The 15,634-nt window shown below is 41.6% G+C and overlaps 1 protein-coding gene across 1 annotated transcript; it reads right to left on the bottom strand.

Moving 5' to 3' along the window:
* Window positions 1–927: 927 nt before the first annotated feature.
* Window positions 928–15,634, bottom strand: LOC103469057 (polycomb protein suz12-B-like). The gene is made up of 16 exons (XM_008416544.3): window positions 14,906–15,634; window positions 12,505–12,551; window positions 12,345–12,409; window positions 10,061–10,129; window positions 9,252–9,301; window positions 9,066–9,151; window positions 7,911–8,157; window positions 7,256–7,358; window positions 7,051–7,156; window positions 5,677–5,848; window positions 5,507–5,595; window positions 5,151–5,294; window positions 4,901–5,058; window positions 4,630–4,831; window positions 2,999–3,078; window positions 928–2,383 (listed from the first exon to the last, which is right to left on the bottom strand). The coding sequence occupies exons 1-16, from the start codon at window positions 15,069–15,071 to the stop codon at window positions 2,035–2,037; spliced, it is 2,133 nt and encodes a 710-aa protein (XP_008414766.2). The 5' UTR covers window positions 15,072–15,634; the 3' UTR covers window positions 928–2,034.

Raw genomic sequence — 15,634 nt, 5'->3', positions numbered from 1 at the left:
AGCATAAAATATCCACGATTTACGACTTTTATTCACACCACCGGGTTCATATCTCCACCTTAGTTCATTCACTTCCGTCTGATCTTTTTCTGTGAATTTCTTAAACCTCTTTCTCAATCTGTAGGTCAAAGAAAAAAAAAATTGTTGTATTTATGTGTGCTTATACTCACATGTAGCAGTTTAAATGAGGATCCTGCTCACGTCTGGGACCGAACCATAGGAAGGCTTCGATGCTGGACGACAAACGAACTTTTTCCAGTCGCCTAAAATCCTAATTTATCTGTGGATGTTTTCTTTATCCTCGCTGAGGACAACTGGATCCGGAAACGGGTTCAGTTGATGGTACAAATGTCCTGAAATCAACCAGCAGAACCTCAGAAATGAAGAACTTCCCTCTGTGCGGGAGGAAGGTGAAATGGCGACACCTCGTGGTCAAAACTGTACATTGCATCCGTGTTCACAATTTGGATCAATAAAAATAAATAAAAAACTTTCTGCTGTTCATTTTGTGCTACTTGAAAATACATTTCCGGTTTCATGCAAAAGTGGAATTTACATCTTAACCAAAAACTACATTTCAACTTCAATTCGTTTGCTAGTTTACTGCCAACAAATTTAGTTTATGAATGGAAAGCTTTAGGTTTGATAGTGTAAACAGAAAACACACGACAGAAAGTTCAGTGGAAGGAAAAAGTTTAAATTTGGCAGGAATACAATTTGTGGATTGAACAGTTGAGTGAATTAAAAACATTTAATGTTTTCATTTGTGCCAATATTTTCTTGAAAGCTTCACTCTGAAAAATATTAAAATTTCCAATTTCCTGTTGTCAATTCTTACCTCCTCCTAGTGGTAAAGTAGAGGAACTACAACGCAAAGAGGAAAGCGGACATTTAACCTGAAAAGGATTAAAACCCAAACAGACGATGTTCTTCACATTATTACTTTATTAGAAAACCATTTGACTCAGTTTATATCGTCAAGCTGGTTCTTTACAGCATTATTTAAGACCAGTCTCATCTTTCTTTTTTTAATTAATATTAATATTATTATTATTAGACATGGCTCCTCCCATCTTGTGCAAAATGCTGCTGGTGTTGTGAAGAAATAAAAAGATCCAGTCGAAAACCAAACAAACGGTCTCTCTCTGGGTCGCCTCACCGGGGAGCCGGTTCTGTTCGGACGGAGCAGGTAAAGTAAGGCGGCGTCAAAGTCCGGCCTGCGCTCATCAAGGAGGCTCTGGATGCAAAGAAAGAAAACAAAACGGAACAAAAAAAGAAGTAGCAAAACGGGAAATGAGAAGTGACTGAATCTCCTTTGGTCCGGAAACTAAATTCTGCTCCAGGTTCCCAAACTAATTTACAGAAAAAGCAAAAGCTAATTGGTTCGACCTGCAGCTTTATGTACAAACACCCAGAGGAAGAAAGAGCACCTTGTTTTAGCCACAGGAAACTGCAGGTTAACGGCTTCGAACTACAAACCAGAGGCTGCTTCAGTCGCTAAAATGGTCCTAAGGAAACTGGAAATCTGAGTGCTGGCAGTAGGTGGCGCTGTGAGACAGTCGGCAGGTCGTTTCTGAGGAATACAATACGTTTAGCACCAGTGATGAAACCAGGAATCTGCTGTTTCAGCATATCCAGGATCAGTCAGAAGCTCTGGCAGGATTTTTAAACTGGATAAAAACCGAGACCCAGAAAAAACATGACGAGTTTAAAACGCGTCTGAAAAAAAAGATTAAGAAACGATTGATTGATCCCTCAACTGCTGACTGAAAACATCAAAGCATGTGAAGTCTAAATAAGCTGCTGGAAGATTAAAGTTTGGTTGAAGAAGCACAGATCCAGGCTGAAGTTGTTGTATTTTCCTCCTGGGAAGTTGTAGCACCTTTGAATCTCAGAGGTAAAAAACCCCAAAATCCTGACGATCTTCTGGTCCCATTGACGCTTTGGGTCTTCCTTCCCGTTTTCACGGATTCGGGCCTTTGATTGTCCATTTCAGGGTTCTGCTGCTCCACATTTGGTTTCCTCCTCGTCCTCCTACTGCTGCCCGTTTCGGCTCTCCTCGCTGCAGGGCTTAAACTCGGCCGTGTCTGGATCGGGATCAGGATCCGGCTCCGGCTGGGACTCCATGGCCGTCTCCCAGTCCTCCTCCTCCTCCTCCTCGTCTTCCTCCTCCTGGCCTTTGTCCCTCCTCGTCTTCTGGCTCTGCAGGAGGCGGAGCCTGGCCATGGCGCGGTCGATGGTCAGCGTGCCGATCAGGTTGAAGTCGTGCATGCTGATCAGGTGCAGCAGGAAGTTGCGGCACAGGCTGTGCTCCAAGATGGCGGCGGCGTTTTGCTCGGCGAACACCAGGCAGGCCTCGTTCATCTGGTTGTCGGCGATAAAACTGGAAGGAAAACAAACGGAAAACATTCGTTTACATCGGGAGCGTGCGTCAGAACGTAGGGATCAATACAAGTCCAGTTCATGACCCAACAGATGCAAACTAGATGAAAACAATTAATCTAACAGTCTTGAGCAGCAGCCAGACTCGTTCATTGGGCTGTTGGAAATAAAACTGGAAGGAAAACAAACGGAAAACATTCGTTTACGTCGGAAGGATTGTTCCGGATGTAGGGATGGATACAAGTCCAGTTATGAATCCCAGAGATGTCAAACTGGATGGGCAGTTCAGACAGAACAATTAGTCTAACAGTCATTAACAGAAAACAGTGAAACGATACGTTTTCAGATAGCACTCGGTATTATCTTATTAAACATCACCAGACCGAATTTCTCAAGACAACAGATCAAATTCTTACCATAAATGTTTTATGAAAAATGCCCACCTCTGATTTACATCGTTTGTTCGGGTTTAGGCCGTTTATACCTCTTAGTTACACCAGGAGGAAACTGTCATCCTACAACCGAGTGGATCTGGGTAGAAACGGCTGACGTTTCTTCCAACCTTTAATGAAGTGAGACAGAACCGGGTCTGCTGCAGAACAGAACCGCTACACACCCGTGCTTCATGACGTGGAGGTTCCACAGCTTCATGATCTCCTTCTCGCCCTCGTTGACGTCGGTGAACTCCTCGATTTGCTGCAGGGAAGAACAAACCAGTCAGACGACCTGGGGGTTCATGTTGGATACAGGGAACTTTTTCTTTCAATTCCTATAAAAAAAAAAGTTCGAAATTTGTTCTGACAGATTAAATTTGGTCAGAGCTGAAACGAAAAGATCATCTTCGGATTGGTCAGACTCGTTTCTGGGACGAAACCAAATCAAGAAAATAAACGTTTGCCTCCAGTTTCTGGGGTTAAAACACATAAACCACCCAGTTTGGGTCACATTTGAACCGGCTGTAACCCCGGGACTCCACCGGAAGCAGGACTTTAAAACTAACACCCTGATTTCACATTTCCAAATTCTTTCATCCACTTCCCCTCTGTCTCCTCATAGCTCTGTTTAAAGAGAGACGCAGTCTGTCTGCCGTCTCCCTGAGTTTTCCGGCACATTGCAGGAGTAACCGGTGGAATCCGGGGGTTTGATCAGACGTTAACAGACCAGCAGCAGAAACCTCCACGCTTCCTTCACTCGCTCTGGCGTGATTCTTGTCACGCCAATCTGGAAACGTTAGAGCACAGTCAACAGAAACCAAACTGTTCACAGCAGAAAGTCTCGTACAGGTCGCCGGGTTGTTTCCTGGTTTTCTCGGCCAACAGCAGAAGAATGGGAAATGTTTAAATGAATCTGGTGAAACGGAAACATTCTCAGCAGAACAAACTTCTGGAAGACAAAGAGCTCCTTAAAATCCAAACTAAAACGCACCTGGTTAGAGTTTATTTCGAACGTGATACATGAAACAATGAACTTATTTCATCTGCATCAATGATTTTCTGATGTCATGTTTGTTCCTAGTTTTCTCAGTTTTGGCTTTATAGCGTTTATAACTTTGTGTTTTTATGATGTAAAGCACTTTGAACTGCCTAGATGTAGAAATGTGAAGCACAAATAAACTTTATTGATTGATTGATTGATGACTAGAAACAAGGTCATAATTTCATGATCGTTTTTCTCCCAAAAACCAAACGACAGACGTCTTCAGCCTGGAGCTTTGACCTCATTTAGTCCTTTTTTAGAAGGACAATTACAGAGAATTCATAATTCATTTTGTTTATTTATTATTTTGGATATTTAAAATGTTTTGCAGTTCCAGTGTTAAATGTTCATTAGAAATCAAAGTGATCTGTGAAAGGCTTTGCCAGCGAAACTCAAAACAACATTATTATTATTGCAGTAACTTCTTGGACGGCCTTGAAGAAAATTTGGTATGAAATCAGCTTTTATTTATCGAGGTAAATAAAAGTTGATTTGGGTGAAGCAAAGTTGGATTTTCAGTAAAAGTCTCCAGGTAAACTTTTATCTGCCTGTTATAAAAGCATGGTTATAAAACGCCGAATGTTTTGTGATCAACTTTTAACAATATTATCTCTGTAATAATTTTACCCTGATTATTTTATTTTTTAAAGTCTCCCTCTGCGTCTGCTGGACGGGCCGGCCGCCTTTGCGTCATTCAGCCGTTGCCGTGGCTCCGCTGGGTTCACCCGTCCAGCAGTCGCAGAGCGGCGCCGGCTGCAGGGCCTGACCCACCTTGGCGGTTTTCTCCCGCAGCCAGTCGGGGTCGCGCTCGTCCTCGCTGTCCACCTCCATCTCCTGCGCCCTCATCGGCAGGCAGCTGTCGCTGTGGAAGTACAGCCGGTTGTGTCCGCTGATGTACATCTGCTGGTGCTGATCCCGGTCGCCGTCCTCCGGCTCCAGGAACTCGGACAGACTCGGCTTCGTCCGTTTGGGTCTGTGGGACGGAGACGGCAGGTGAACGCTGAACCCAGCAGGAAGTGGGTGAACAGGAAGTGGGGTTTACCTGCAGACCAGGACGTGCGTGACCACGGTCCTCTTGACGGGGCCGTTCCGGCTGAAGGCGAAGCCGGGCTGGTGGTGGACGTCCTGAGGGTTTCCTGCGTACGAGCCGTCGAAGCAGTCGTTGATGGAAACCTCGATCTTCGCTCCTTTGGGATGAGGCTGGAAGAAGCGCAGGGTTCAGAAAAACCGCCGGCCGAGGCGGTTCAGAACCACCCAGATCCGGTTTTCAGCTCTGGGACATTCGGTCTCACCACGTAGTTGAAGATGAAGCGCGAGTGCGACAGCTTGAGGTGCTTCAGCAGACTGTACAGCTTCCTGCAGTTCAGCGTGCACCAGGGGCAGTGCAGGTCGTCTCTGGCCTCCGTCTGCTGCCGCGTGTTGTTGTTGTACTGGAACTACAGAAGAAGAACATCGGGTTTGAGCCGGGTTCAAGAGACGCCACCAGCTGCAGCTCCAGCTGAGCCTCTAACCATCTTCATCAAACCGAGGTTGGGGAATATTTTTCATTTTGAGTTGCTGAACTTTTATCGTTTTTAGAACATTATAACGATACCAGATGAAATGATCCGTGAGTGTTTCCTGTTAAACGTTGGGAAACGACTCTCACCTGATACAAGATGCGCAGCTTCTGTCGAGGCTCCGCTGAGATCTGCTCCCTCCTGGTCTGCATGTCGCCATGCGTGGACTCTTTAACAGCTGGAGGTCAGAGGACAGACAGCGTCACCCTGCAGCCGGGTCACCGGATCAGAGCTGAAACTCAGCGCCCGGTTTCCTCACCCTGGGCCTGTGTGGCTCTCTGGCTCGGCCGGGTGTCCTGGTTGGTGTCGGAGTTGCGGGTGGCCAGAGGTTTGGCAACGGGCGCCGTGGAGCAGTCAGACGGGTCGGTGGTCCAACGCAGGGTGAACTGCAGAGTCGGACCCTGAGAGAAACTCTCAAACGGAGGCAAACGCTGGACAGAGAGACAGAGTGTTGACACTACTTACCACTTGCTGTTTCTGTACAATTTAAAAGGCCAAAAATCACATTTTAGAGCCAGAAACCATAAAAATATTAAACATAAATGATTTATTTTTCTGGTGGAAATAAAACCAGTTGGAAAAGTTTATCTGAGAATGGACGTGTTGGAGTCAGGATTTAGGATTTTCACTATAGCTTAGTGTTTGTTTGTCTAATTCAGTTCGTTTTAGTTCATTTTTACAGTGCATTTGCTAGTTTTTATTAGTTAAATATTGTTTAGTTTTGGTTTTTATTATTTATAGTAGTAGTTTTAATTTTAACTTTGGTTAATTCAACGTATTGTGATTACCTTTACGTCGGTTGGGTAATTATTACTCAACAGAAGATAATATTTTCAAAAACTGGATTTTATGATCCCTATTTTTGCAGACTGGTGTGAGTTTAGCGCCGTAATTTGCCAATAAACAACAAACTACTTGTGTAATGAAAAGGAAAAAAAAATCTAATTTCACATCAGTACAAAAGGCTAATAAATATTCATAAACATAAAACTGAAGGACATTATATATATAGTTTTAGCATGTTTTAGTTTTATAGACACACAATATAATTATAGTTTTTCCACCATCAATTACCATTTTCATTTATTTCAGTTAAAAACTCAAAGCTAAGAGAAGAGGTGCAGCTCAAGCAGGGAGTCAACAGCCAGACCACTGAGCTAGATGTCGTTTGTGAGCATAAAGTTGCTGTCTGGTTCCAAGTCAGTGTTAAATCTTCCCCTCCATGCAGCACATGTAGCTTTAGCTTTAGCAGACTTCAGGGCCAGACGGCATGTTGTGAGAAAACCAACTCAATGGTGTCCTAACAAAAGTTTTGACATTAATGCAGAGAAAACCTTAATTATGTGTAAAAAAGTGAGACTTGCACAACTGTTGGTGAAAGTTGGAGTCTTTGGGCAGGAGGAATAAACATCGTCTGACTGCTGCCAGAAATGTGATTGTCTTGATTTCCAGGTTCAATAAATTGACACAGAGGACTCAATCAAAACAGCTTCTAATCCCTCTGTAGAGTGCCGGTTTTCTAAGTCTCCATGCCAAAACTGGGTCTCTTTTAAATGTTACTATTAAAATATAGTTTTAACATTACATTGCGTCGTACTGGAGCTAATCTCTGGGACTTGTGCACATGTCCTACCTTCCCATCCAAGATGGTCTCCCAGGTCGCCCTCTTCTTCCCGACGGGACACTCCTCCATCTCCTGCATGGACACCTCGTACTCCCCGTCCAGCAGCTGCAGACGCCTGCACACAAGCATCAGCTGTCACCTCTGGTTTCTGCATCACCAAACCGCCACGCGGCTTTTTCTGCTTCAGAAGGTGAGGCTGTGCGCGAGTTTTCACCTGTTTTTATCAAAGACCGTCATCTGAGCCACAAACGTGGTTTCTCCCTCCTCCCTGAGAGACGAGCTCCTCCTCTTCCTGTTGACGGATTCGTCTGAAAAATCTCAACCAGAAACAAGGCGAACGTCTTCATCACTTCAAAAGGTGGTGAGATAAAAAGTGTTAAAATAATAAAACATCTCAAAGGTTTTACACGCCCTCTCAATCATTTCTGAATTCAAAATAAAAAGCCAAATAGATCTGGAACAGAGCAACTTTTACAGCTTCGAGACATTTTTGTTGTCAGGTCAGCCAAATAAAACTTGTTTAAATATCACACTGATAATTTTGGATAAATATCTACTACAGGACATTTGTCATTTTTAAAGATCCACCACCTTATTTCTATTTTTAGGATTTCAAATAAAGATAAAATTTAGCAGGAAGAGGATGGATCCATTTTTCTGTGGGATGGAATTGGTATAAGTTTTAGAGATAACAGAAATATTTCATCTTTTAACAGCAAAATCAAGTTATTATCAGTAGCAGGACTTTGAAACAATTGTGCAAACAACACACACACACACACACACAAAAACATACAATAAAAAAAACAAGAGTACTGAATAAAAACACCCAAATCTGTGAAGACGCGTCTCGTTTTCCCTCTGCCTACCTCCTCTGTGGTGGTTCTCTCCGTTGCTCAGCCCGTGGATCTGGCCTCTGGAGCAGCCGGGCCGCGACACTCTGAAGAGCAGAGAGTAGGACTTGACCATGTGCGAGTTACTGGGCTCAAAGTCGCTGCTGGGAACCAGTAAGGTGGGGAAGGAGCCCAGTTTGACCTGGACTCCAGCACCGGTGTCTGGGTTCAGAGGGACCTGCTTCTTCCCTGCTAGGACCTGCTTCACCGGACAGCTGACATCCTGGAAAGAAGCAGAGAGGAAACCTCAGCTACACCTGGAAGCACCAACCCTATCATGCGACTTCGCTACGCACCGAGAAAACTACGAAACCACACAAAGAATCTGAAAAATGTTTTACTATTGTCAACACTACTACAGCTGGATAACATCCAGAGGCATCAAATACTGAGAAAGTTGGAAGTATGTAGTATGTTGGAAACATGTAGACGTGCTGCAGGATTTGGCGTTTCTCAGTTCAGTTAACATTAAAATATAACCAACTCCAGCAGATCATCAGTAGACGAGGTGTTGAAATTAGCGAATCAAAAACTGCCAATATTCACGCGATTTATTAATAAATCACAAAATAAACGCCAAGCCTGAAAACTTTAAACTGCAATGTTTGTTCTGTTATTTGCTGAGGGAAACGTTTGCATGTTTTTATTGGTGTTGATGTTCCTGATGCGCTTGGACGTAATCTCTGCTCTGTCGGCTAGCGGAGCCGTCGTCAGCCGGTTGCCACGGCAACGGGTCTTCAGGTAGAATAACGCCGACACAGAAAGCGACAAGAAATCAGGATGCGACTGGTTAAAAGCTGTTCGCCCGTTTTTTCTTTGTTTTTTAAATTACCAATATAAAACAAATTTGCTTGGTTCTTTCTTGCACTTTGACAGAAACCAAAAACAGTTTATAGATTAATTTCCACACATATTTTATGCTTTTTTTCACCTTTAACTTAAGCCGTGTTTTACAGAAATCGGATAAGAAATGAAGGCGATGCGGCCGTTTTCTGTGAGATTCCTGCTGGAACAGTCTGGTTTTGTCAAAATGACTCAATGTACAGTAATGGAGGAGAACGTCGCTACCTACACCGGCTAACAGCAGCCGTCTAATCCAGGAATATATAATCAATGACCATCAACACACACCTTCCTCTTCTTGTGGCAGACTTTGACCAGCAGGACCTCCAGAGAAACCGAGCTCTGTTCATTCTCACTGTCCTGAGATGATTTACCTGAACAAAAACAAGACAAGCAAACAAAACACCGAATTAAACAGGAAGGCAGTGCAGGAAATGAGCCAATGAAACGCAGCAGAGAGCGAAAAAAACTCACCAGCTGCATGGAAGAAACCAGTGAAGGTGAGCTGCAGGTTGGAAGCCAAACTGCAGGAAAAGTGCAATAAGACGAGTTCTTATGGAGCTAAATTGGTCTCAAAAAGATTCACAAAGCATACAACATTTGTAAGTGAACATAATTCACAACTATGTTACACAATGCAGCATAAATTTACAGTTTATAACTGCACAAGTAGAAATAAACCACGCATTAGAAATGCCAGCTGTGGAATTACGAGATTTTTCTCCTTTTCCCTTTGGTGAATGCTTTTAACGTTTTTCTTTTCTAAATGCACATTAACCTGCTGTGTGTGCACGTCGTCCCCTGATGGAGGCTAAACTGCTGCCACAAGGTGGCGCTGCTGCTCTCGTTAGTTTATAGGGATTTTTTTTTTCCAGAAAAAGATTAACTTTCCCATTTAACTCAGTATATTTCTGCAGTGCAGCTTAGAATCTAATAACTTTAATGTAAGTGCATGTCTTTAGAAGAAAGGCTCTTGGCTGCATTTCCAATAAATCTGGTTAATACTCAGATATCTGAGCTTTTCTTCTGCCTTGAACGCACCGTCTTGTTTGTGAATGCCTTGCTGTAAGAAAGTCAGAAGTTGGATTCGTGCAAATTTGGAAAACTGTTTACACACATGTGAATGTTGATGTACGTTTTTATTCATCCCGTTTTACACATTCCTAAATTATGTTGCAGACTTAGAAATCTTCTTGTTCACTTTGTGAATCCTTTTGAGACCAATTGAGCTCCGTAGGTTCTCTCAGTTACCTGGAGGTTTCTGTGAAATAAGCAGGATTTACCTGAGGGCCTCCTGCTCTCCTCTCATCTTTTCCACTTTGAACAACAGATTGTCGACCCTGGAGGTTTTCCTGTAAAAACAGAAGAATTTATTATTTAAATTTAGTTCACCAACAAACACCCTGAACGAACGAAGCTTTTCTTTTCTGAAAGAGCAAAACGTAACAAACATTTACTTAATCCACTGGGATCAAGACCTTTTCACACGTCATAATGGGGAAGACGGATAAACAACAACATAAAAAATATACAAAGTTGAGCAATTTGGCAAATGACTGTTATATTAACAATTTAAGTCTTTCCATTGTTTTTTTCAGATGTTTACTGATTAACTGGTGCAGCTGGTTCCCATTATGATGCATTTGCAGTTATTTACATATTTTCTGCAAACCATTTCGTCTCAGTTCTGTGTTCAAAGCCAGAGCTTAATAAAAGAGGAGGAAGCATGTTTATTACATTTTTAATAATTTATTACAATAACCTGTTGAAGATTATTGAGAAACGACACCTCTGTTAATAAATATATTTGATTTATTCAATGCTAATCTGTTACGTTTCTGTATTTTTAATAGAATAAAACCAGCTTCCTGTTTCTAAAGAAAGATTTTCACTTTTAAAACTTCAAAAATGTCTGGCATAACATTTTAAAAAAGTCGAGGTCAATAAAACGCTGAGCTGCACTTCCTGTTTATGTAGCTCATTCAATATTGACTCAGCTTTTCCACAGCCTTTTCTGTGTAAATACTGATGTTATGGTGCTGAACAATAATGTGTTAAAATCATGTAAAGGTTTTCAGTTCAGATCCCAAAATGTTTCCTTCATTTTGTCGGTTTCAATTTGCTGCTTTAAAGTCAGTGGAGCGTCTGGCTCAAATAATCTGCCTGTTTGATTTATTATCGGTTTGCAGCCGTTAGTAAAGACTCCAGTGTCTCACATAAAACTTTAACCTGAGCAGAAGTAACTGGAAACAGCTGCAGAGACTCGGCACAGAAACGGCTGCAGGATGAAAACCGCTGGTCCGTCAAACATATCCTCCATTATGGTAACTTTTACTCAACGGAATGAAAATAAGTTGGAAAATTACTAATATCAGTCGATGTTGGATGCAAGTATATTACCCCACATGACAAATGTTTTCAATTGGAGGTGCACAATATATCAGCATCAGCCGAACTAAGTAATGTTTTAAAAGGGGAGGTATCGGGTAATACTGACTTTTTGTATTTTATTTGACCAAAAACAAAATCCCACTAAGATTAAAAACCTCTAACAAGCGAATCCTGGCAGCAGCAGCCAGAGATTACAGAACATTCACAGCAAATGTAAAACCCGTTATAAATCTTACTGATGAACAGTTTCAAACTAACACATTTAAGAGAAACATGCATGTATAAAATGCCACCATAGACATAAAAAGATCTGATGCTGAAATAAAATCCCAAATTTAATCTGAACTTCTTCACCAGCTGTTGAAAACAGGAAGTAAAAGACAAAGAATCAATTAAAAATCCTAAATATTTAAACACTTTTCAGCTCTTCAGCTGCAGTAATAACAGGAAAATCCTGACATTCAAATCTCCCACTGGGAAACAAAATAAGCTTCAATGTATATGCATTTAAAACAAGATGATAATGAGTTTAATTGATGATTAAAAGAGACCAGAACAATTACAAAGAAGGATCAGAATAAAAACAACATTTTGCACGAAGCACCATCCTGCATCAAAACACCTGAACCCCATAATTAAGAGCCTGAAGGTAAACTGTGTAATCTGCCTTAGTGCCGGCGCAGGAAACACATTTTAGGCAAAGTTTTTCCTTTTTTTAAATAAATGAACTCCAGAAGTTTTCAGTGAGTAAAAGAACAATATTTGTGCTGTGAAGCGATATCTAGCTGAATATTTCAACAGCTTCTGCTCAGCGCAGCAAACCGAGGAGTTTCAGATCACTAACGCTTCACCCTCTAACGTCACCAAAAGAAAAAAAATGTAAAAAACTTCACTAAGCCACACGTTTTACACCAACTGAGCTCACTTTTCACCCAGAAGCTCTGCACCCCGACATCCCAGCGCCGCACCATCTGTAACCTCACAGCCTTTCACTGCAGCAAACCACAAACTACAAACTACACGTGTATCAGCACGATCTTCATGCAAAGCAGCCCCAACTGAAAAACGCTCCTTCTCCTAACTGATCTTACCGGCGCACATCCACCTCCAGCTGCCGCCATGTCGGTCTAACAGTTGACCTGCTTTAAAAAAAAAAAACGTCTGCAAACATCTTACCTTCTGGTGCTACTCCTGGAGTTTCTGTGGGACATGTAAGTGAGCGTCCTGTGCAGGAATATCGGCTGAAAGGCATCAAGCAGAGAAAAACATGTGTTGTTAATAATGGTCTTCTCCAGCTCTCCAGGTAATGAAGCTTGGAAGGGAAGGCAGAACTCACAGCTATCAAGTTTCTTGTGCGGAGGAATCTGTAGATTTGTGTCGGCTCTGCAAACAAACATGTTGGCGTTAAAAGTCATTTAGGTTGAAAAAGTCTGCAGGAAACATCGGAAATGAACATTAAAGGTTTCAAAACAACTTTTAATGATCACAGACTTTATGCAGCTTTCACCAACTTAAACTTAAGACATTTATGAATGAAATCCAAGACCCGTATCACGACAGAAAAGCCCAAAACCAAATCATATATTTTATAAAGTAGAGACAAACCTTTTTTTACCCATAATGCAGAGCGAAGATGAACTTCGTCCAACCAACTGGAGACTCAAACTTTAGCCTGACAGCAAGTCTCACGAGAATATTAAACTATATAAAATATGCAAGTTTGAATAGATAAAATTTAAGACCAGTGTTTATATTTAAGACCAACTTACATGTTTTTAATAAATGTAAGACATTTTAATGCCTTAATTTTGGATGCATGAATTTAGGAGACATTTTAAGGATCATCTGGATCAGCTCCGCTGAGAAGAAGACAACTGAAGTTTGATCCACATTTTGAACACCATTTTATTTATCAAACTTTATTCAACCAGAAAAAGATTCACTGAGATCAAACATCTTCTACATGAACGTCGTGTCCGTCACAAGCAGAAGCAACGAAGACAGAAAACCTGAAAAATACTCCTGAATTATTAAACAGATGTAAACATGTCTACGGTTCATTACGAGCAGACCTGAGGAATGCATCTCAGAAACAAAGATGAGAGCTTCCCGGGTGCTTCTGGGTAATGTAGATATAAGAGAACCAGATCAGGAACTGCCTCGTAGATGAAGACGAGGCAGATTACACCAAACAGAGATGAGAAGAAAGGATGATGAGAGAGACTTCAAAGCAGTAGAGGAATGGAAATAAAGCAGATCAGTGTCGTCGAATGGAATGAACTGGAAGCTGCGCCGCTTATGAAGCATTCAGACACATTTAAGCAGAAACCAAACAACCCGTCGAGCCAAAACTCAGCAGATCAACGCTTTATAGGAATCTGGATTACACTGGATGAGCTCAAGATCCAAATCTGAAGCCCTCAAACCAAAAAAGGATTATTCTGCTTTTAAAAATATCATTAAAACTCCAGTTTCCTGGCATTTTAAATCACCTTAAATCGAGTAAAACTTGACTACAGAAACTGGTCAAACTGGATTATTCTATGTTGCAGAAACGTTTTGAATGTTGTGCAGATTTGAACACCATTGAATTTAGACTGAAATCCAGTTTTAAAAAGTGAAAACTTTGATGAGCGATCTTTTAAAATCATCTATAATTTCTCTCAGGGGAAGTGAAGCTGATTTATCTAATCCACCTTGGAAAGGGAAATAAAAGACGTAAAAGCTATTAAATCCAAGACTGTAATGTGGAACAAGTTCAATGTAATAAAAAAGCAACAAAAGCATCTGGAATGAAGTTAAATGAGACATTCAAGCAGTTTTACTCTGCAAGTTAGTTCTTGTGATGCTGCATCAAATTATATGCAGCATCACAAGATGCTGCAGATCATAGATTTGTTGTAAGATCTGAAACCCACAGAATTGTTTTGAATTTTATTTTATGCAACATATTCCAAATCTAAGGTGTTTCAACTGTAAAATAAGACAGTAAAAGGGAGTTTTTTAAGATTTTCACAAACAGTATAAAGTATAATGATCTGGGTGTAAGACTTAAAAATAGTCTCATCTTGTTCAAATCCCAATTTTCTGTGTTTTTACACATAAAGTTAAGTTTCACAGATCGAAAACAGCCTTAAAGAGTAATTTCATTCAGGTTTGACCAGTCTGGGTGCGACTGGTTTTCAGTTTGGATGCTATCCAGATTGGATAATTACCCGAAAACTCATTCAAATACCAAATGTTGTGTTTTTACAAACATAACGACATTTTCACAGAACTTGATTAAACTGTTATCCAGTTTCAAATTTGGATTCCATCTAGTTGCCTAAACAGAAAAAACACACCGTTTATCTCTCAGTTTTTATGCAAATAAAAAACTGTTCACAAACCAAAAAATGTTTTATGATTTTAAAATAATCCTGTTTATTTTTGACCAGTCCAGGGGATCCGATTTAGCCTGAAACGCACCCCAAAAAACATGGACATTTTCGTGTCTTCTCAATTATGACACCTGTGTTTTAATGAACTAAACTGAGAAATACCCTTTGATTTGGATCAGATGCTTATTTAAGCCATTTATTACCGATTAATATTAAAGATTTAGTGGTAGAGGATTGACATTAGCTGCTCCCCTCATCTTTACAGCTGCATGGCCGGAGTGTAACTTCCTGTATTGCTAAAATAGGCCCTCAGATGTGCATATTTACACACGCAGCTCGGTGACAGTTGGGACTCACTCTCGAAGGCCTGCAGGAACAACTCGTGGTCGGCCTGAATCAGCTGCATGTTGGGCTTCTTGGCTGCGGCGGAGGGCGGCTGGTACAACCCGTTGGTTTTTCCTCCAGAACCGAAACCCACATGGTGGTGGCCTCCACCTGAGGAGCTCTGCTTGTGCGGAGCCATGGAGGTCGGAGGCTGGGGGAGAAATGGAGCTGGCTCCCCCACCTGAAGTGGGGTGGGGTGGTAAAGAAATAAATAAAAACGAAGAAATTCAGCTGCTCTTCCTTCCTTTGTCAAAACAAAAGAGGCAGCGATGGTGGTTAAAAAAAAAAACAACTGCTAACGACAAGTCGTCATTTTAAAGACATGTTTCTAAATTTCTGGAATGTTAAATTTGAGACCGACGGAGCGATCGAGTTCCGTTTTGCTGTTATTAAACCTGTTTTAGCGGTTAGGTGGTCGAAGAATGCGCGGAACAACAGAACAGCCTCCGGCGAGCTGAGGCGGAAACCCCGGGCTAACCGGTTAGCATCGCCCCAACGCCGAGTTTCCACGGAGAATGTCGGGAAAATAACCCCGCGGCGACACGAAGAAACGGGGAAACCGTTAAAACGGTAGTACCATAATCCATTTAAGGAAAATGATTAACTGCAAATGAACGTTGTTGTCGCCGAGTGTCTGTTAGCAAGTTGGATTTAAAGTAGAAGGAAGCTAACCGATGTGTCCCCAATCATATCCGGCCAGAA

This window comes from Poecilia reticulata, chromosome 8, assembly GCF_904066995.2.
Source record: "Poecilia reticulata chromosome 8, P_reticulata-male-v2, whole genome shotgun sequence".
Lineage (NCBI taxonomy): Eukaryota > Metazoa > Chordata > Actinopteri > Cyprinodontiformes > Poeciliidae > Poecilia > Poecilia reticulata.
The sequence above is the reverse complement of the archived record's forward strand: the minus strand, read 5'-3'. Positions and strand labels throughout refer to the sequence as shown.